Source organism: Syngnathoides biaculeatus, chromosome 5, assembly GCF_019802595.1.
Source record: "Syngnathoides biaculeatus isolate LvHL_M chromosome 5, ASM1980259v1, whole genome shotgun sequence".
NCBI classification, from domain to species: Eukaryota; Metazoa; Chordata; class Actinopteri; order Syngnathiformes; family Syngnathidae; genus Syngnathoides; species Syngnathoides biaculeatus.
The window spans coordinates 12,138,092-12,158,604 of record NC_084644.1 but is presented as its reverse complement, the minus strand read 5'-3'; the positions used below and the strand labels follow the sequence as shown (position 1 = coordinate 12,158,604).

The 20,513-nt window shown below is 42.3% G+C and overlaps 3 protein-coding genes and 1 long non-coding RNA gene across 5 annotated transcripts; 2 read left to right on the top strand and 2 right to left on the bottom strand.

Moving 5' to 3' along the window:
* Positions 1–109: 109 nt before the first annotated feature.
* On the bottom strand, positions 110–5,362 carry LOC133500442 (uncharacterized). 2 transcript variants are annotated; one of them, XR_009794897.1, is made up of 3 exons: positions 5,237–5,362; positions 4,761–5,119; positions 110–3,051 (listed from the first exon to the last, which is right to left on the bottom strand). It is a non-coding gene; the product is annotated as an uncharacterized LOC133500442 (long non-coding RNA). The 2 variants fall into 2 exon arrangements; XR_009794898.1 differs by having other exon boundaries at positions 4,795–5,119.
* On the top strand, positions 5,023–6,205 carry LOC133500441 (fatty acid-binding protein 10-A, liver basic-like). The gene is made up of 4 exons (XM_061819103.1): positions 5,023–5,132; positions 5,240–5,412; positions 5,915–6,004; positions 6,090–6,205. Exons 1-4 carry the CDS (start codon positions 5,066–5,068, stop codon positions 6,138–6,140), a joined length of 381 nt encoding a protein of 126 aa, XP_061675087.1. The 5' UTR covers positions 5,023–5,065; the 3' UTR covers positions 6,141–6,205.
* A 60-nt stretch (positions 6,206–6,265) lies between these two features.
* LOC133500438 (serine/arginine-rich splicing factor 10-like) lies at positions 6,266–13,414 on the top strand. Its single transcript, XM_061819101.1, has 6 exons — positions 6,266–6,472; positions 8,684–8,788; positions 11,350–11,453; positions 11,774–11,945; positions 12,048–12,098; positions 12,382–13,414. The coding sequence occupies exons 1-6, from the start codon at positions 6,408–6,410 to the stop codon at positions 12,659–12,661; spliced, it is 777 nt and encodes a 258-aa protein (XP_061675085.1). The 5' UTR covers positions 6,266–6,407; the 3' UTR covers positions 12,662–13,414.
* A 371-nt stretch (positions 13,415–13,785) lies between these two features.
* Positions 13,786–19,207, bottom strand: pnrc2 (proline-rich nuclear receptor coactivator 2). The gene is made up of 3 exons (XM_061819102.1): positions 18,330–19,207; positions 17,793–18,062; positions 13,786–15,521 (listed from the first exon to the last, which is right to left on the bottom strand). The coding sequence occupies exon 3, from the start codon at positions 15,497–15,499 to the stop codon at positions 15,032–15,034; it is 468 nt and encodes a 155-aa protein (XP_061675086.1). The 5' UTR covers positions 15,500–15,521; positions 17,793–18,062; positions 18,330–19,207; the 3' UTR covers positions 13,786–15,031.
* Positions 19,208–20,513: the final 1,306 nt, after the last annotated feature.

Genomic DNA, 20,513 nt, shown 5'->3' with positions numbered 1-20,513 from the left:
TACAAACTTATAAAATGAAATTATAAATAAATTCAATTAATGATTACAATATTAATAATAATGTAATATTCATTTTGGTATGCATTTGGTTAAAATATCACAAATTATCAATAGTGACGTAAATTATTATTTTATTTAAAAAATGTAATTTTCAAGTAATTAACTTACCAAGAAAGCCAATAATAAATGTAAAATGTTTACAGCATTCAATAAATCAATTAACCATTTTTTTAAATAAAATAGCTGAATGCAATTATTTTTATTGAATCGATCTTAGAAAAAGAATAATTATTGTAACAAATATTACAGCATTCATGAATTGGACAAAAACTGAATTGGTCCTAAATTTACCCACACCTGTTATCGATCATTGTATGTTTGGTGCAGTCCGGCCAAATGTGCAAATGCTGTGGCTTGGTCGAGCTTCTTCTTTATCACAAGGCTTCCAACGCGAGTGATTCCTAGAATGTCACTCAACAAGTGCAAACTAAACAAAAATACATAATGGAACATTACATTTGTGTTTGTTCATTAGCACGCAGCTTCTTGGGTCACAGATGATGAAAGACAGATGGTACCATTTTGGGTGATGTAATAGTGCGCCAAAAAGTCCCGGCTTGGTGTGCACCTTACTTTTAAGGCCACGGTTTTGTGAGGGAACAAATTCGGAACATAAAGAAGATGAAGTCCGTTTGTACTTTAAAAGTGCAAACTGTCCGTGGGGTCGTTCACCCCACCGGAGTCACGTTAGGAGGTTCAATGGCACCGCAGACGGGGAAAGGTTGCAGACGTGTGTAAATCCAAACTTTCTCATTTGGGCCTGTCTTTCTTGGGGTCACACGAGGCGAGCTGGAGCCTGTCTCATTTGACTTTTGGGCAAGAGGTGGAATAGGCCCTGGTCGACAGCCAATCGCAAGGCAGTTTTTTTTTAATATATACAAATAAATAAACGAGCTTTTACACCTAAGGCAAATTTAGAGTTTTACATAACCTCAACATGCATGTTTTTGGAATGTGGGAAGCCGGAGTACCCACATAGAACACATCAACGTCTGACTGGAATTCGAGATCCATAGATTCAAACTCAAAACTGTAAGGGTAATGTGCTTGCCACAAATCTTTATTTTTTGTCTTTTTGTCTCTTTAATACCTAAAATCCCCCTAAATTGATGGTAAAATCCATCCATTTTCTTAGCCGCTTATCCTCACAAGGGTCGCAGGGAGTGGTGGAGTCTATCCCAGCTGTCAACAGGGAGGAGGCGGGGAACACCCTGAACTGGTTTCCACCCAATCGCAGGGCACAGAGACAGTCGCACTCATAATTACACCTATGGGCAATTAATGTTGCATGTTTTTGAGATGTGGGAGGACACTGGAGTGCTCGTAGGAAAACCATGTAGGCAAACTCCCCACAGGCGGATCTAGGATTGAACCCGGGACCTCAGAACTATGAGGCCAACGCTTTCCCAGCTGATCCACCGTGCCGTCCTTGATAGTGAATGTTTTCTAAATTTTACACACCCCCAAAAGTGTTTTTACTAACATGACAAATTTGAATAATAAAAAGACTCACCTAATAGGCTTCGGAATTATTACAAATCAAGGCACTGTCTCCACTTTCAAACGTTACGGGCGTGTCCGCTGAATGATGATGATGATGATGATGATGATGATGATGTCCCTCGCCTGTCCGTAGTGGTTGACACCTTTAAGGGAAGTCGCCTTGGTAGTAGAATTTTTTTTCGGAACAGAACTCTTTAAAAATAATACCACCAGGCTACACCACTTCAGGGTGTACCCTGCCTCTTGCCAAAGGATAGCTGGGATAGCCTCCAGCATGCCCACAAACCCTAGTGAGGATAAACGGTACAGAAAATGGATGGATGGGTGGCATATCAAACAGTATTTCCGGGAAATGACTGGGTGAAACGAATAAATCATGTAGCTTTAAAGGACTATTTACATCCCTCGGGAGTGGCTGCTGTTTTGGTTAGCAAGTTCAAATGGGCTCAGTAGAACAAAAATGTCTGTGAACTGAGATATTTTACAAATTCATATGGGAAACGGGAAGTCTTTATTTGTATGTCTTGGAAACGGAAACTATTGGAGGAAATGCAGTGTGTACTGATTACTTTTGAAATAAAATACTTTACCATGTGGACGTGGGTGCGTTACTTGTTGATGTTAGCCGTCTGAGATTTGTGCTTCTTGAGGTTTTTTTTCTCATCAGGTTACACAGGTGGCAAAAATACTCACAGTCGACTTAAGTAGGAGTGCAGATACTTGTTAAAAAATAATTGGCGAAAAATTGCACTTCACCATGAGTACAATACACCAAGAATTTTGAAAACGAAGAGTGGGATTTGGAATTTTTTTTTTTTTTTTTTTTTTTGCTTCAGGCTTTTTCATGATTTTTTTTTCCGATTTAACCAACACAAAATTGAGTCCTAAAAACAGCACAAATTATTTTTAAGCATATCTCCTCAGCACTTCCATTTCATCTGCTACTCTAGGATCCCATTCTCCGATTGGCTGACAGGTTTCAGTTAAAAATATCCAACAATAAACTCAAATGTGCCAAAAACCCAAGTTGTCCGCCAAATGAACTTGTTTCAAACTGCGTCATTGGCCCTAAAAAGCATTATTTGGTAGAGGAGCAGCATGGGCAGTAGAATGGGTAATTTACTCATCATTGTTATGGATGATTTTAGAGGCCTTTGAAAATGTTCATTCCATATTTTTTTAGAACATTTCACAAAGATGATGGCCACGCATCACGTTGCTTATATAAGCCCAATTTCGGTGCAATAAATTGTAGCACCTGCTAAGATAACATAGCACCAAAGTTGGCATAGCACATAACACTTGGATACATCACAGACTTAACCAGCAACTGAATAATTATACACTTATGGAATAGCAACATAAAGTCATGAACACACACTCAGGGAGAATATATCTACTTTGATAATACATGAAATATTGCTAGGTCTGTTGCCGGTAATGCTCCCTGGTTCACGTTCCGACTTGTAAGTTCCCAGGTTCGTGGCTCTGAAAGATAGAAAAAGTCACCAACCTATTTTGACCAATGATAAAGTAGAAAACATACTGTATGTAGATATGTAGGGAGCAAAAGCAAAAAAGACCAGAAAAATATAGTGAAGAAAATGAGAATTTGAACACCCTGCTATATTGCAAGTTGTCTCACTTGAAGGGGTCTGAAATTTTCATCATAGGTGCATGTCCACTGTGAGGGAGATAATCTAAAAAGAAAAATCCAGAAATCACAATGCATGATTATTTAACGATTTATTCGTGTGATACAGCTGCAAATAAGTATTTGAACACCTGTCTATAAGCTAAAATTCTGACCCTGAAAGACCTGTTAGTCCGCCTTTAATAGTCCACCTCCACTCCATGTATTATCCTGAATCAGATGCACCTGTGACGTTGTTAGCTGCATAAAGACACCTGTCCACCCCATACAATCAATAAGACTCAAACTTCAACATGGCCAAGAGTAAAAAGCTGTCCAAAGACACCAGAGACAAAATTGTACAACTCCACACGGCTGGAAAAGGCTACGGAAAAATTGCCAAGCAGCTTGTTGAAAAAAGGTCCACTGTTGGAGCAATCATTAGAAAATGGAAGAAGCTAAACGTGACGGTCAATCTCAATCGGAGTGGAGCCCCATGCAAGATATCACCTCGTGGGGTCTCGATGATCCTTAGAAAGGTGAGGAATCAGCCCAGGAATACACGACAGGACTTGGTCAATGACCTGAAAAGAGCACCGTTTCCAAGGTGACTGTTGGTAATACAGTAAGATATCATGGTTTGAAATCATGCATGGCACGGAAGGTTCCCCCGGCTTAAACCAGGTCAAGGCCTGTCTTAAGTTTACCAATGACCATTTGGATGCTACAGAGGAGTCATGGGAGAAAGTTTTGTGGGCAGAGGAGACCTAAATGGAACTTTTTGGTCTTAACTCCACTAACCGTGTTTGGAGGAGGACGAATGATGAGTTCCATCCCAAGAACAGCATCCCTACTGTGAAGCATGGGGGTGGTAGCATCATGCTTTGGGGGTGTTTTTCTGTACATGGGACAGGGCGACTGCACTGTATTAAGGAGAGGATGACCGCGGCTACGTATTGTGAGATTTGGGGGAACAACCTCGTTCCCACAGTCAGAGCACTGAAGATGGGTCGTGGCTGGGTCTTTCAACGTGACAATGACCCGAAGCACACAGCCAGGAAAACCAAGGAGTGGCTCCGTAACAAGCATATCAAGGTTCTGGTGTGGCCTAGCCAGTCTCCAGACCTAAACCCAATAGAAAATCTTTGGAGGGATCTAAAACTCCATGTTTCTCAGCAACATCCCAGAAACCTGTTTAATCTAGAGAAGATCTGTGTGGAGGAGTGGGCCAAAATCCCTCCTCCAGTGTGTGCAAACCTGGTGAACAACTACAGGAAATGTTTGTCCTCTGCAATTGCAAACAAAAGCTACTGTACCAAATATTAACATTGGTTTTCTCAGATGTTAATACTTATTTGCAGCTGTATCACGCAAATAAATCATTAAAAAATCACACATTGTGATTTCTGGATTTTTCTTTTTAGATGATCTCTCACAGTGGACATGCATCTACGATGAAAATTTCAGACCCCTCCATGATTTATAAGTGGGACAACTTGCAATATAGCAGGGTGTTCAAATACTTATTTTCTTCACTGTATATACTCAAGTACAGATACATTACCTGAAAAGTAAACTCAAGTGCAATAACGAAGTACCTCTGCGTCATTACTTCCCACCAATGTCGAGTTGTCGCATCTGCGTCATGTATCAGTGAACCTCTCAGCTGCAAAGAACCGTAATCACCATCTTTGCTTCGCTCCTATTCGAGGAGCAAATGAACTCGGGGCTGTTCAAACAACGTCCGACGGGGTTACTAATTAAACGCCTCGCCAGGGGAGTATAAAAGAGAGCGGGCTCGGGCGGATTCTCCCCGCACAGTTGAGGTTCACTTCCCTCGCAGCTTGTCTCAGCCTCCTACTGGTCAACATGGACTTCAATGGAACATGGCAGGTCTATGCACAGGAGAACTATGAGGCCTTCCTTAAGGCCATGGGTAAGGAAGACCCAAAAAAAAAAAAAAAAAACACTTAATGGAACTTATTTTATCTCGATATGTCAATTAATAATGTGGATTGTTGTGGTTTTTGTGTTCCTCACCAGAACTCCCCGAGGAAGTCATCAAGATGGCCAAGGACATCAAGCCTGTGACGGAGATCACGCAGAAGGGCATGGACTTCGTGGTGACCTCCAAGACCCCCGGGAAGACCGTGACCAACTCCTTCACTATCGGCAAGGAGGCTGACATCACCACCATGGACGGCAAGAAGCTCAAGGTAAACTTTATTTCTCTTTTTACAGCGCAAATAAGTGTATTTGTATTATTATACGTGTATTTCACGAGCAATTGTTGAAAAGGCACAAGGATAGTTGGACACGGTTTTCATGTTATTAACTGGATATGTGCTCATTTATATTTGGAAAAAGGTTGCTAAGCCTTATGGTAATGTCCTCTATTAATTTAACAATATTTTTATATATATTAATAGTAGGATATTATAAATAATATGTAGTTTTGCATTTGGTGTTCAACTGCACTGTATATATTGACAACGGTTTCTTAAAATTTGGGAGCTAAAAATCGAAAAAATATATATCATCACGCAGATGGAAACTAGTGTGTCTGTGTGCAGTGTGACTAATAAAAGTTATTGTAATCAGTGGAACTGAAATACAAATGTACATTTTAAAAGTCTACTTATTTTATGCCCAACCTGTTGGCTTATGCCATTTTTAAAAAATAGAATATATTCTTAAAGTACTCTGTTACTCGCCCAGTGCGTCGTCAACATGGAGGGCGGCAAGTTGGTCTGCAACACCGGCAAGTTCTGCCACGTCCAGGAGATCAAAGGAGGCGAAATGATCGAGGTACATTGAATGCATCCTTTGCCACACGTGCAGTCCTGTATACATATCCAGTCATGTTGTTGTTTTTTCTCCTCTCTCATTCTAGACTTTGAGCATGGGCTCTGTAACTCTCGTCAGGAAGAGCAAGAAAATGTGAAAATCTGGGCTGTGAAATTTGAAATAAATGTCTATTTAAATAAAACCCAGTTTTGGTCTTTGTTTTGTTCGCGCTCCCCGTTACGAACTCTGAACGCATCACACTTGACAACGAAGTCTCCACTGAGCGTGCGTAAAACCGAATGAAGCTGCGCATGCGTATTTGTGTGGCTTGCTAGCCTTGGTTTGCGCTTACGGTTTGTTCAACAGGGGACTGTTCTTTAAAAAATAAATAAAAAACGCCTGGACTATTAAATTATTGTCACAAATGGCGAGGTACCTGCGACCCCCAAACTCTTCTCTTTTTGTCCGGAATATCTCCGATGACTCCAGGTAAGTCGTCAATGTTAACCGTGTGCTAGTTTAGCTCCCGTTCACCCCTAAAAATGGCTAACAACACATCGACGCTTTTGACTTAACAGCTGAATAATATGCTTGACGTTTCGAACAAATGGCGACTTTGAAGATGAACTCGTGAATATCTTTTAAAACTCATTTACAGCTATGTAAGGAAACAGTTGTGTTAGTCAACATTTCGGTCAAGCGTACCGCTTGCTACTGCTTTAGCCTGGACAATGGGCCATACAACTGAAAGGATGAATATGCAAAACGTGTGCTGTGACGCGGTGGAAGCTGTGTTATAATTTATTACTTCATATATAAAAGTAAGCAAAAAAAAAAAAAAAAAAGAATGGGATGGTCATTGGCCAAACGTTGGAACGGTATGGATAGGTTTCCAATTACGCCATCTTGTGTGTCATAGAGGTCAGAGAATACGGGTGATAGGTGAAGCGGGAAGTTTTTTTTCTATCCTTAATTTATCTGATTCGTCTAAGGGTGGTGGTGACGTTATTGGAAACCTATCCAATATGGCGTCAACAATCTTAATTGTAGTTAATGGTGCAACACTAAATAGCAAATAATAAATAAGAACGTTGCATTGTTAAATTCCAGAGGTACTTTAAATCTACTGAAATAACCTTTAATGCATGTGTATATTACATGTTTTGTATTTTATAATAATCTGCATGGGTTTTTTTTTCATATCTACAGCACATAGTAAATGTGTGCATTAAATTAAACTGGACTAATGAAAATCTAATACAGATTGCATGTACTATTTTTATATTATGATGTTTGTAAATATTTTAAATATCTTAAATAAAACGGCTGATTTACAGGCGTTCAAGTCCCGGCCCGCCTGTGTGGAGTTTGCATGTTCGCCCTGTGCCTGCGTGTGATTTATTTTTTTATTTTTTTCCCTCCCCCGGCACTCTAGTTTCCTCCCACATCCCAAAAACATCCAACATTAATTGGGCACTCTAAATTGCCCCTAGGTGTGAATGATTGTTTGTTTACGATTGTGATTGGCTGGCGACCAGTTCAGGGTGTACCCCGCCTCCTACCCAATAAACAGCTGGGGTAGGCTCCAGCCCTCCCTTCAACCCTTGTGTGGATAAGCGCTGCAGAAGATGAAGCTGTGTATTTATTTGTTCGTATAAAGTAAATTCTTCATTAAAGTATTGGAAAATTGCTATTTTGTATTGAAATAATGTAATCCATTGATTAGCAGTGAATGATTAATCACCAAAAATTGATTTTGAAATTAATTTCATGATTTCTGATTTATTGGTTAAATACCTCTTAGCAGTAAATAATTATTATTATCAGAATAAAGAAGTGCATAGTATTTGTATTATATTGAGGACCAGTGATCATCTTTCTGTTTCATCCAAATAAGACATTTACCAACATTTGAATTGGAAAATATCAACATTTTTGCCAATTTTCTGATGTATTGTGGACCAAACCAGAAACTGAATGACAATGTGCATTTTCTGCACTGTCAATTTCAAATAACGTCCTGTTTTGTAATGAAGCAATGGACATTAAAAATAAAATCTGAAACAGTTGGAAAATTAATTGATAGATGAATTGATTCCTGAAATAATTTATTTGCAGCCCTACTTTTGATTAAAATTTATTTTTACAATCATATCCTGCTATATCTACATAGAATGTATTGTAACATACTACAGTTATGGAAATTTGAAATTATAAATGCAAATATCAATACATTTTCATTTTGATTAAACACAGGGAAGGAGCTGCACTGTCATAATCCTCTATATTATATTTTATTTTTATATTTGGTAATGATAATTAGAATAGATGCACTTTGGAAAATGAGCACACTTTCTCAATTTAATAAATCTCAATCTTATAACTAGATTAACATCCAGCAATGCAAATTAAGGGATTTGATCATCTACATTAAAATATTTCTTTTCACTTTAACTGAGTGGATTTTGAGTGACGCATTCAAATCAACTCTGGCCATTTTCAGGTTTTGTGTATCCTGCTGAACATGACTCTTCCCCCCCCCCCCACCCCTCTCAGTTTCCATTTAAATTTTCAACCAGAATTACTTTCACTGTGTACAGTTGGACTGCCTATTGTCATTCACCCTTTGGGGTCCAGCTCAGGTGCACATAAAAAGGACAAATAAAAATGTGCTCATGTCATCATTTCGTGACACTTTAGGCCAGAAGATTTGCGGCGCGAGTTTGGTCGTTATGGGCCAATTGTAGACGTCTACATTCCACTTGACTTCTATACGCGCCGGCCAAGAGGATTTGCTTACATTCAATATCCTTTCTTCTTCTTCTTCTGTGCTGTTTCCACTGTTGTTATGTCCTGTTTGTAACTGCTATTTCTTTTGTTGTTGCCTCAGAATGGTAAAGATACAGTTCTGGAGAGCCAGCCCCCACTACCACTACACACAGAAAAGTTACCAGGTAGAGTAGCCAAAGACCAAGCGCTAACAAAAAAAAAAAAAAAGAAAGAAAAGAAAAATAAACATACACAGAAAAGCATCAAGATGCAAAGAGGACAGAGAACGGCCATTTGTCTGCCGAAGGGAGCGCCTCCATTTTATGGGCCAAAGGGAGGAAAAGCGGGCGAAAAGTGTTTATTGGGCAAAGACAAGCGCTACTACGTTCTTCTGCCAAGGCAATAAAGAGCAAGCTCAAGTTCAAAGATCAAGCGTGTTAAAAGGTAAACAAGACAAGCTGTTTTATTTTTTTTTATTTTTTTTTTTTTACATATCCTCCTCAAATCTGATCACTATTTATCTGTCTTGCCTCTTTGGTGGGTGTGTACATGTGTGTGTGGTTCCAAAGACAGTCAATTTGTCGACTTTACAACTCCACGGTGTTGTTGACTTGTCGCTATTCACGTTTTTAGCTTGCGGAGGAGACTGAGCCACTTTAAACAACAGCCGAGGGCAATGATTCCGTCACCTTAATTGATTTAAATTTACTATTTTTGAATGTGCAGCTTGGGTAAGTGATGGAGAACCATGTACAGAGGAGAAAAGCCTGAGTCGACCAGGATTTTCATCCAAGTTTTTGAGTTCCAAGTTCAAGTTCAAAGCCAAAGGAGAGTGGGGAATTATTGCAGTACGCACAAAGGTCTGTGATACATCGCAAATCCCCACCATCCAGATCCGGTTCCTCCGGTGTGCACAGAACCAGGAAAGGTTTGTCCAAGTTGTGTAAATGTTATCTGGAAGACCCAGAAGCAAGTACACGCAATCGAGGGACCCCAGCCCCACATTTGGCTGAAAATAGTTATGGAAAAGCAGGAAGGTTTCAACCAGCTCACATCCATGTTCTTGTTTTCTAGCGTGTATGGTCTGCATAAATTTGATGATTGAGCTCTAAATTATTGAATATAGATTATTGCTAAGTATTCCTTTTTCGTGAGAAAGGATTACAGTGAGATGTGACGTAGGGCAAAAATAGAGGTGTCAAAGATTGGGCCAGGTTGGCGAGACAGAAGGATGGAGATGGGAAGGATGTGCAGCAGGTTAGGGTGGTTAAAGACAGATGGAAATGTGTTGATTGGTTATAGTAGTGTGCTAAATAGATGGAAAGAATGCTTAGATAAGTCGTTGAATGGAAAAAATGAGAGAGAAGGAAGAGTATAAGGGGCAAGTGTGAAGTGGCAATGATTAGGGGGAAGATAGAGAGGCACGAAAGAGGATGAAAAATGGAAAGACAGTCGGTCCTGATGACATACCGGTGGAGGTATGGGAGCAATTTGGACAGGTTGATGTGGACTTTTTGGCCAACTTGTTTTACAGAATACTATCCGGTGAGAAGATGCGTGAAGAAGGGAGGAAATGTGTGCTAGTTTCCTTTTTTAAGATCAAAGTTGATGTGCAGAGCTGTGGAAACTATAGAGGAATAAAGTAGACGAGCTACACGACAGAATTAAGTATCTGCGAGCAACAGTATGGTTTCAGAGTACCACAGATGCATTATTTGCCTTGAGGAAGCTCGTGGAAAAGTACAGAGAAGTTCACAAGGAGCCACATTATGGCTTTGTGGATCGAGAGAAAGCCTATGACAGAGTACCAAGACAGGAACTGTTTTACTGCATGTGTAGGTCTGGAGTGGCAGAGAAGTACTGCATGTTAGAATAGTACAAGACATGTATGAGGGCAGGTGGAGGAACAATGGTTAGAAAGGTGGAGGCATCCACTGGAAAGGAGCGGAATGAAGATTAGCCGAATAAGGTGGAATATATGTGCACGAATGAGAGGGGTGGAGGAGGTAAAAGTGAAGCTCCTGGGAGAAGAGATTGTGAGGGGGGAGGACTTGAAATACTTGGGGTCAACAATCCAGCGCAATGGTGAGTGTGGTGAGGAAGTAAAGAAATGGGTCCAAGCATGTTGGAACAGCTGAAAGAAGGTATCTGGTGTGCTATGTGACACAAGAGTCTCTGCCAGGATGAAGGGCAAAGTTTATAATAGTGAGGCCACCCACGGTGCAGGGATTTGAGACTGAAGAGACAACACGAAGAAGAGATGGAGGTGGCCAGGCAAGGGAGCGAGAGAAAGACCAAAGACAAGCTTGATGGATGTTGTGAGGGAACATGAGGACTGCCGGTGTTAGAGAAGAAGATGCAGGAGATAAGCTTACATGGAAAAGATGACGTGCTGTGGTAACCCCTATTTTTTTTTTTTTTTTAAATACTATAGTGCTGGAGTGGAAAAAAAAAATCAATCACGTCATCAGTAACTTGTTTACTTTCTTCGCCGTAGTGTCGACTTTTATCAATTTAAAAAAAATAATAAATACAACCACGAGTGCATTTGTGTGCCGTCTTGTGTCCTAAAATGAAAACCTTAACCGCGTCAGCACGTTCGAAGATGTCAGAGATGCAGAAGACGCCCTCCACAACCTGGACCACAAGTGGGTCGCCGGGCGCCAGATCGAGATCCAGTTTGCCCAAGGAGACCGCAAGAGTAAGAACTTACGCACGCACACACAGTGGAGCCTCTGAATGCCAATGGCCATACGGTGTGAAAATCAGCCAAACGCTCCCAGGTAATACGCCTCTAAAATGTGAGCATATAACTGCACTTTTTGGGTAAAATCTGTCAAAGATTTCTCTTTTTTTTTTTTTTTTGAGGGGAAACATGCGTCTAAAATGGCACAGTATTTCAATACAAAGAGCTTTCAAATTTTTATCGACTGACTCCTCTCCGTGTACTTGAGAGGTTCCACTGTACCCATTCCGCGTTGTCAATCCCGCCGTGTGACATCTTGCATTGCCTCCCGAAAGCTCCCAACCAGATGAAGTCCAAAGAGCGGCACTCCCCCCGTAGCTTCTCCCGCTACGACGACGACGACCGCGACGGGCGCCGCAGACGCTCTCGCAGTCGCAGCTACGAGCGCCGCCGGTCTCGCAGCCCGTCGTACGAGCGCCGGCCGCGGCGGTCGGACAGCCCCAGAGAGTAGGTCCCTCGCGTTCTTCCGTCTACTCTGCTTTCACACGTTCGAGCCTTTTTACGTTTAATTTGGCAAACCCTGATTTTCATGTTCCTGTCTTGGTTCAGCTCACGCTCCTACAGCCGACACAGACGCAGCAGAAGCCGTGAAAATGACAAGTAGGTTCACTATTCATTTTTTAAGAAATTGATTATATACCGTGTTTTGCAACAACTGTGTTGACTCTTTTTAAATTACGACAACAGAGACTGCACAAATTAATTTACAAAGCTTTAAAATTACACCCAAGTTGTGTAACGCTGGCCTGGTCGGATATATTTTCATGGCAGAGATTTGAAAGATGGAGTTGGCCTGAAATAAGCCCGAGGCCATCAGATTTTACATGCGGGGAAAATCACAATTTGAGGGAGGTGTTAACAATATTTGTTTCTTTGGCATCAGGCATAAAGGCGGTCAGCACGAACGTCACAGGACCCAGCGTGAGGCCGGTTCTCGGAACCGTTCGTCATCCCGCTCGCCGACCCACTCCAGACCCAAGGGCAGAAGGAGCCGATCCCGTTCGCATAGCCCCGCCACGCAGGAAGAAGATTTTCACCTGGCCCCCGGCTCCCACGTTAAACGTTCCTTTGGCCGCTCCCCGTCGCGCTCTGGGTCGCGTTCTCTATCCCGCTCGCGATCGCGCTCCCGTTCTTGGGCAGAGTACAAGTCTGGAGGTCGCTAAAGTTCAGTATAACAAGACCTTTTTGTGTGTGTGTGGGGTGTACATTTGTTACTTGTTTTATGGAAGCAGATATCAGTGAAATACTTATTTGTTTTGCTTTGTGCGTGTGTGGAGGGGCAGCATAACGCTAATGTAAATATACATTTCATACCGTACGTTATTTTACGCAGTACCTCCACAACGCCACTAGGAGGCTGTAAGGCCGTATTTGAAAACTCCATCCACAATTTGTACACCTGTTTATGAATTGCTCCTGTTGAAAACACAAAGGTGATCATTTTAGCAACCTAATATTTGCTTTCAAAACACAGTTGTCATGGACCCATGTAGGCATTTACTTTCGATATATTTTTAAATGGAAATATACTGTTGTGATGCAGATGTGAGCATGGCGACAGTTTGTAGTCAACCATCTGTTCTTGTCGTTCAATTAAAAAAAAAAATGTAAAATTGAAACTGTACTTTGAACAATACCAATAAAATGAAAACTCAAGACACTCAAATGGTTTAGGGGGGAAGGGGAAGGGATTTTATTTTTTTTTTTGTAAAATTTCATCTGCACATAAGTGTGCTCGTTCCAATTACTTTAACCAATCATTACTAATCTTAAACGGGGCATATTTGTTTCACATACAATGACATTTTCAGTAGGGACAAATAATTTCAATCCAATTAATGACAAGTTCCAAATTTAGCACAAGGAGATTTTGCAACGCTCGACTTAACTGGATGAACAATTGTGGGACAAACAGGGGAAAATAAAATTTGCTGGCGGAAGAACAGCTGAGAAGGGTGCATCTTGGGGGGGGGGTATTTAGGACAATAATTTTTGTAAAGGGGCTTTAACTTAAGCAGAACTCAAATAGTTAAATTCATCCAGATAGTTGTATGTGCAAATCTCCAGTTCCAATGGTAAAGTCACTTTCACCCTACACTGCATATACAAAATCATAAAAACATGTGCAACATCTCCGTAAAGACTTCAGTGCAGGGCTCACTCATTGACAAATGTTTTCTTTTTTTCTTAACAAAAATATTCTTCAGCATCGAAGTCGAGACGGGATGTCTCATACATTCAGTGTTATTAGTACTAAAAATACTTTCGTCTGCAAGCTTCTGCCGCACTGTGGGCCTGCAAATGTACATTATGCTACAATGACTTTATACATGCCATCGTCATTTATTTACATGGCTCCTGAAAGACGTGATCGGCAAATGAGGTTTTGTCGTCTTTAGTCTGGCTATGAAGCAGATTCAATTCTGCACAGGGAAAGCAATTACAAATCCCCCCCCCCCAAAAAAAATGGCTCACGTAAGGAGGAAAACAAGATAGTTGATTATCCGTCTGTTGATTCAACAATGTCACAGCCTGTGACCTAACATAACACAACTGGAGCAAGTGTGGTGCAAAAATGGGACTCAAAAATTCAAAATGGAACAAAACACACCATTAATCATCACACAATGTGACGCGGTCTCGTCCTTTCAACATCGACTTGTGCCGCGCACACAGGACCAAACGGATTGGACCTCTTCCGCACGTGAGGCGGCACAAGTCAATGTTACAGGACAAGACTGAGGCACAAAAACATTGGGGGGGGGGGCTTTGGTAAACGCACGGCATCACCAAAGCGCAACAGGACCACACTTGGACACACCAACGACAAAGATTGCGTTTAGCTGCCCTTTTGCCCTTCATGTGGGACGTTGCCGCTTTCACAAAACGTGATCGAGTGTCAGGTCTTAAATTGCACACACACGCGTGTTTTGTCCCCTTCCAAATACCACCTCCGAAAAGGAGGACCATAACAAGAGTGGCAGCGGAAAAATATTTTGTCTTTGGGTGGCAGTGTGAACGTGAGTGTCGGGCCTTAGCGCAGCTCGCCTCCTGCAGTGCATGTGCGCACAGCGCAATAAAAAAAGGGGGATGCAGGAGTCGAGTGCCCAGGACCCGCGATAAACTTTTCACCGTATGCCATTAAAAAGAATGTACACGTGATTTCCCTGCAGAATCGCGGTTGAGCGCCCTACCGTCTTTGAACGAGAATAGACTTTTCTTGAAATGTGCTACAAAACAGAAGACTGCTGTCAACCCATTCCGGAATATAAAAATTAAAAAAACGGCTGTATACGTCCGCAGAAGCGGACCCTAAAAGTGACGAGAATGAAGTAAAGTGGAAAAAATAGGTGCACCCGATCTGCTTTGATAGCCAAAATAAAAAGAACGAAAACCAATGCGGAGAGAAAAAAAGGGGGAAAGAGGAGGGGGTATGGGGGGGGGGGTATCCGCTTTGAGGTCACCAGCAAGGCAGTAGGACTGTAACATTTGGTTTAAAAACCTTAAAAAGTGTATTACAGCCGTTTTTCCTGTCAGGCCTGCACCTTTAAGAGGCTCTTAAGCTGGAAGGTCATCATCTCCCTGCTCTCGCCGGTGCTCATGGGGAATGACACCCAGTGGCTGGGCGGCTTGGGCAGCACGCTTGGGGAGGGCGGCTCGCTGAATTTGGGCCCGGCGTAGCTGGGACTGCCCCGGGCGCTCAGCAGTGTGTTGAGGTGGGACACGGCCCCCTCCAAGTCCTTCTCGTAGGCGGCGGCCAGGCGGACGATGGAAGCGGCCGCCTCGGCCTGCCGTGCCTCCGGGGAGCACTGGTACACCAGGACGCCCTTGTCGCTGCCGCGACGGTGGTAGAGGGCGCCGCCGGCTGACGCCGCTGTCCCGTTGCTGTTCTGGTCACGGCCCCTTTGCTTGCTTCGGCCCAGCTGCTGGTTCTTCTTCTTGGGGCGCTCGTGGTGGGGGCCCGGAATGTTGCTGCACCGCTCTCCGCCTCCACCTCCCATGATGCTTCACTTTGACTGTCAGCTAAACACAAAAGGTACAAGCTTGATTACATTGGGAAATTCTTATTTGTTTTGGGGCAATTTTAAAGGTTTGCTCCACCACCAAGCTGCTTATAACAATGTTCTGACATCCCTCCCCCATAGCAAGCGTGGCCATAAACAAACCATTTTGCCACGAGGGAGGTGAACTACTCATCAGCCACACCTGGTAAGATTAACCCAATTATGTCCACACCCAGTTGACACATCCACGAGAGAACAGGGACACTCAACACTTAAAAAAATTACAGCTGAAAAAGACCAAGCCTAAAACCAAGTCCAAATGCCTCAGTTTGACATTTAACTACAACTGTGATGACGCGCAAATCAACAGAAAATTTTCTATCCTATTATTTTGTTACTTACAATCTATTGTGTGGTGCTCTGAGAATCATTAAAAGGATTATGTAATTTTCAGGGTAGTAGTCATGACCCGGTCATGGTTTCAGTAGCAAACCACATGTGAGGAAAACTTTTTGGGGGGGTTTTGAATGGGGAGAGGTAGCGACATACAATGGCCAAATAAAAAGCCCATCCATTTTCTGCACCGCTTATCCTCACTGGGGTTGTTGCATGGTGAAGCCTATTCCAGCCAACAGCAGGCACGGGTACACCCTGAATTGCATAGAGCACATAAAAACAACTATTCAGACTCACATTCAAACTGGGGAATTTAGAGTCTTCAATTAACCTATCATGCGTGTTTTAAGGAGGTGGGAGAATATGCAAACTCCACATTGGTGAGACTGGGATTTGAACCTTGGTATCCTGAACTGCGAGGCAGATGTGGTAACCAGCCTGCATTTCCGCCTAAAAACAAATTCTGGAGTCAAAATGAAATGGGGGAGGGGAAATAATGATTGCTGTGAACATCATGTATTTTCCGTGTGACATATTGGGGGGGGGGGGGGAGTCCATAGGATCTGAATTAATTAGAGCCACATTCATAAACATTTATGAAACCTGCATTATTATAGATAATAAATGATATACACTAACTCCACATTTGTCAGTTGCAAGGTAAGCAGAAATTATAAGGTAGTGGCCACTCGCATGTTAAAATGGGACAGAACCACTGTAATTTGCTTCTTTTCCACATCCATCCATTTTCTTAGCCGCTTATCCTCACGAGGGTTGCGGGTATTTCCTGGAGCCTACCGCAGCCGTCAACGGGCAGGAGGTACACTCTGAACTGGTTGCCACCCAAATCGCAGGGCACATAAGAGACACACTCATAATCACACCTAGGGGCAATTTCGAGTGTCCCATTAATGTTGCGTGTTTTGGGGATGTGGGAGGAAACCTGAATGCCCGGAGAAAACCCACGCAGGCGAGGCCGTGATCGAACCCGTGTCCTCAGAACTCTGAGGCCAATGCTTTACCAGCTGATCCACCATGCGCCCGTTTTCACATGTTGCTGCATTTTTTATGGCTGTTGTTGAACTTCCCATAAATGACTTCGGTACTCTACAGTTTAACTAAACAAGGCGATTAAATTGGTCAACTTTCCCCCCAATCAACAACCAGTAGCCTTAAATGTGTGCTGTGAGCCAAATAATTTTTTTTCTTAGCGTCTATGAACCATTTTTAGTATATTACGCTTTTTAAGTTGTCAGGTAAACAACAGGAGGCCTCCTGTCATTGTTTTCGTGGGTGTGTGACGACAATTCGTCCCCTGTAATTGAAACTTGTCCCAGATTCATTACAATCAAGTAGTGATAAAACTGACAAAAACGGAATATATGAATGCCACACAAAATAAATTGCTTCTCTGAATGCGGTCCAATACATCAGTTTAGTACATAATTGTCAGTGTGAACATTTTGGCATATTTAACAAATGGTATCTATTTGTAAACAAGGACGACCGCAGCTTCGGGGTTTTATGGGTCCCTGTGAGCAATTTGTCCTGTGCTGTTTTAACTTGCTTAAATGGATTAAAAAATATGTTCTTACTAAAAAACTATGATGAAATTGCAATCCCGAATTTTAAACATGATTTCTACAAAAAGGTTAAAAAAAAAACTAGCAATCGGTCACTAAAAACTAGCTTCTAATAATAAATGTCGTCCTTTTTGATCTCAATCATCGAAATGTTACTAATGCTTCATTACATAACGTCGAGATTCTCATCGAAACGATGAGAATTGGCCTACGTGCGAAAAGGGAAAAAGCAGCTGAAGCGAAGCCGCCCCTCCCCCGCCAGCCCACAAGACGAAAACAAGCTCCCAGGCTCGGTCCCCGGCCGCACGCACCTCTTTGTCTCCACGAAGCTAACCAGGAAGAGAGCCCTCTTCTTCGTTCTCTTCGCCTGCCTTTCGCTTTCAAACAGCCTCCGTCTCCGGGAACAGTCGACGTTGATGTCGTCCCCGCCGGGTCTCCTCCTGCTGGTATCGAGCGGTCTTTGTCCCGTCGAGTGCGCCGGGCTAGCGGTCGTCGAGTGCCGATGGGCGTCGCTTGGTCGCGGAGCCGAGCTGAACATGAATTCACCTCGGCGCACACGATACACCACGAAGCCGCAGGACCTAATAACAACGACAATGAAATCCGTTGCATCAACTATTTCACATTACACCATTTCGTCGGACATTTGCTTGTGTGACGCAGTTTCGCTTGTTAAAAGTAGACTTGAGGTTATTAATATTTTCTGTTCTAATTTAACAAGTAAGGCGATAAATCCTGTAAATTCGGCGTCTCCGATGTAGGTCAGTTTACTTTGTCGGAAACTCGTAACAAAGAAGATGTAGCTCTGTAATGGCGACCGGGGGAGGGAACCAAAATAAGTGTCTTACCGACTTCTTCAGGCTTGGTCGTCGAAGCCTTTCGTTCGTTTTTGTTTTGTTTTTTTTTTTCCTTCACAGATGTCCCTCGGTAGTCGTTCCCACAAAATCAATTGGTGGTCACCCTCGTAGATGGGGAAAAAAACACCTTCGGTAAACAGTCGCCTCCTTTCTCTCTCGTCTTCTTTCCGACTGCGTCTAAATTGCAACAAAATGTCTCCCTCAGCTCCGCTAAGTATCTCTGGCGGCCCGCCTCCGACCAATCACGTCGCGAGCTTCCATCGCCCCCGCCAATCAGCGGCGAGCGAAACGGACGTGTTCACGACTGTTGCCAGACTGGTGACGTCAGTGGGCGACTTATCTTCGCCTTTGTGCTTTCTGCAGTTTCCTCACAGAGAAGAGAGAAGAGGGGAAAGTACCCGAAAAGCACGTCGAATGTACAAAGTCGTTTCGCTTTTGCCTATTTTCGAACGGTAGAAATGTGCGATTATACAAGCGACACGCCACCGAGAGGACACAACAAACAGCGGATTAAAGCGGTTATGTAATGCCGATGCGTTGTCGAAACCAAACAAACATTCCGTTTAAAAAACGACGAAACTATGCGCTTTGGGATCTTATCCTTAAATTTTGTTTGTTTGTCTCAGTTTGAGTCGAAGCAGGGTGGAAATGAAACCGTGGCGGACCACCCATCCCCCACCCCCTCGCGCTCACCAAAACATTGACTTTCGTGATTCAAGTTGCATTCTGCCGTCCTCATCGGGATCACAATCATCGTCAAAAATGCAGCAGAATATTCCAATTGAGATCATATTAAAAGTGGCAAAACTTTTGCACACACACCAGCAAGATGAGGAATTTTGTAAAATGTGTTTTTCTCATTTTAGACGATTTCTTTCATTGGCTGTACCGGATTTCCGCATGTCCCACATAGTTACGTGCTAGCTACGGTGTGCGTAACAAGTGTTTTTAATTGTTTTATTGTCCACAACATTCTATTTGACGAAATAAGTCATTTTGATTATGTATATTCTGTTTTCATGATCATAAAGAATATTTTGCATGTGTCTACCCAGTCATTATGAGGTAGAAACACCTCGAAAAAAAAACATTTCAGTCATGTTATGACCAGCCTTTTTTCTTTCAAAAACCTTTCATAAATTTGAATTATTTATATATATATATATAAACAACTCAATGATGTTGCGAAGTGAAGGTCCACCGTGTACTCATAAAATGCTAACGCTAACCCAAATTAGCCATCCTGTCAGCAAATTTATATATTTTTCTCAGTGCATATACATTTATAAAAAAAAAATAGAGTGACTGTTTCTAACGCAAATAGAGTGGTTAGTGAAAAATATCTTAACCTTTTACCGGGTGACTTCATTGGACTTCAGCATCCTGAGGGCAACACGGGGGTCGAGTTTCGCACGAAAAGCCACTAAAAGTTCCTGATAATAAACGGGAATATCATATATACGCCGCCAACACAATGAATGTATAACCTTGATCCAAAGACAAAAAAATCAAAACAGTAAGAGCAACAAAAGAATCAGAACGTGGGAGAAATCCCATGCAAGTACGGGAAAATTCCAACCCAAAGCCTCAAAACACAGACTGAGCTATAAAATTATCTGTAAGAACAAACTATATGAGCGCAAAGAAAATTCATTTTCATGACACAAAAGTCCACAAAGAAACGGTGTATCTGCCTAACATGCTGTAGCTCCCAAACAACATGCCCCCCACCCTCACCCCCAGTTTTTTGAACCCTGCGTCGTATCTCGTGCTATTCCGTACGTCACGGTTAGTGTGACCTTGACCGTGTTTGTACTTAAAATGTAAGGGGGGAAAAATAAACAGATCGATGCCAAAGAGCAGGAGCATTCAGTCAAGAGTCTCTTTACGCATATAAAGAGAGAATGTGGACTTTTAAAAGTTGCGCAACAACAGAGCGCAATGGAAGGGGGGTGGGGACACAATCACAAGTCCCAAACTATGTAAGGAAAGTAGGTCAGCTCTGAGGCCTCCCACAGGTCACAAAGACCCAGCCGAAGTCCACGTCACCATATTTGTCAGCATAAACAAGACGCTGATGGTGTGTAAAAAAAAAAAAAAAACAACAACAAAAACACATACATTTGATTCTTAAAATGCAACAGACATTGAAACTTTTTTTCTCAAAGCTCACTC

Coding starts and splice junctions, on each gene's coding strand:
- LOC133500438 (XM_061819101.1), top strand. CDS start 6,408: ATGGCGAGGTACCTGCGACCCCCAAACTCTTCTCTTTTTGTCCGGAAT. Junction 11,946..12,047: donor CGGTCGGACAGCCCCAGAGA/GTAGGTCCCTCG, acceptor GTCTTGGTTCAG/CTCACGCTCCTACAGCCGAC. Junction 12,099..12,381: donor AGAAGCCGTGAAAATGACAA/GTAGGTTCACTA, acceptor CTTTGGCATCAG/GCATAAAGGCGGTCAGCACG.
- pnrc2 (XM_061819102.1), bottom strand. CDS start 15,499: ATGGGAGGTGGAGGCGGAGAGCGGTGCAGCAACATTCCGGGCCCCCAC.
- LOC133500441 (XM_061819103.1), top strand. CDS start 5,066: ATGGACTTCAATGGAACATGGCAGGTCTATGCACAGGAGAACTATGAG. Junction 5,133..5,239: donor GGCCTTCCTTAAGGCCATGG/GTAAGGAAGACC, acceptor GTTCCTCACCAG/AACTCCCCGAGGAAGTCATC. Junction 5,413..5,914: donor TGGACGGCAAGAAGCTCAAG/GTAAACTTTATT, acceptor TTACTCGCCCAG/TGCGTCGTCAACATGGAGGG.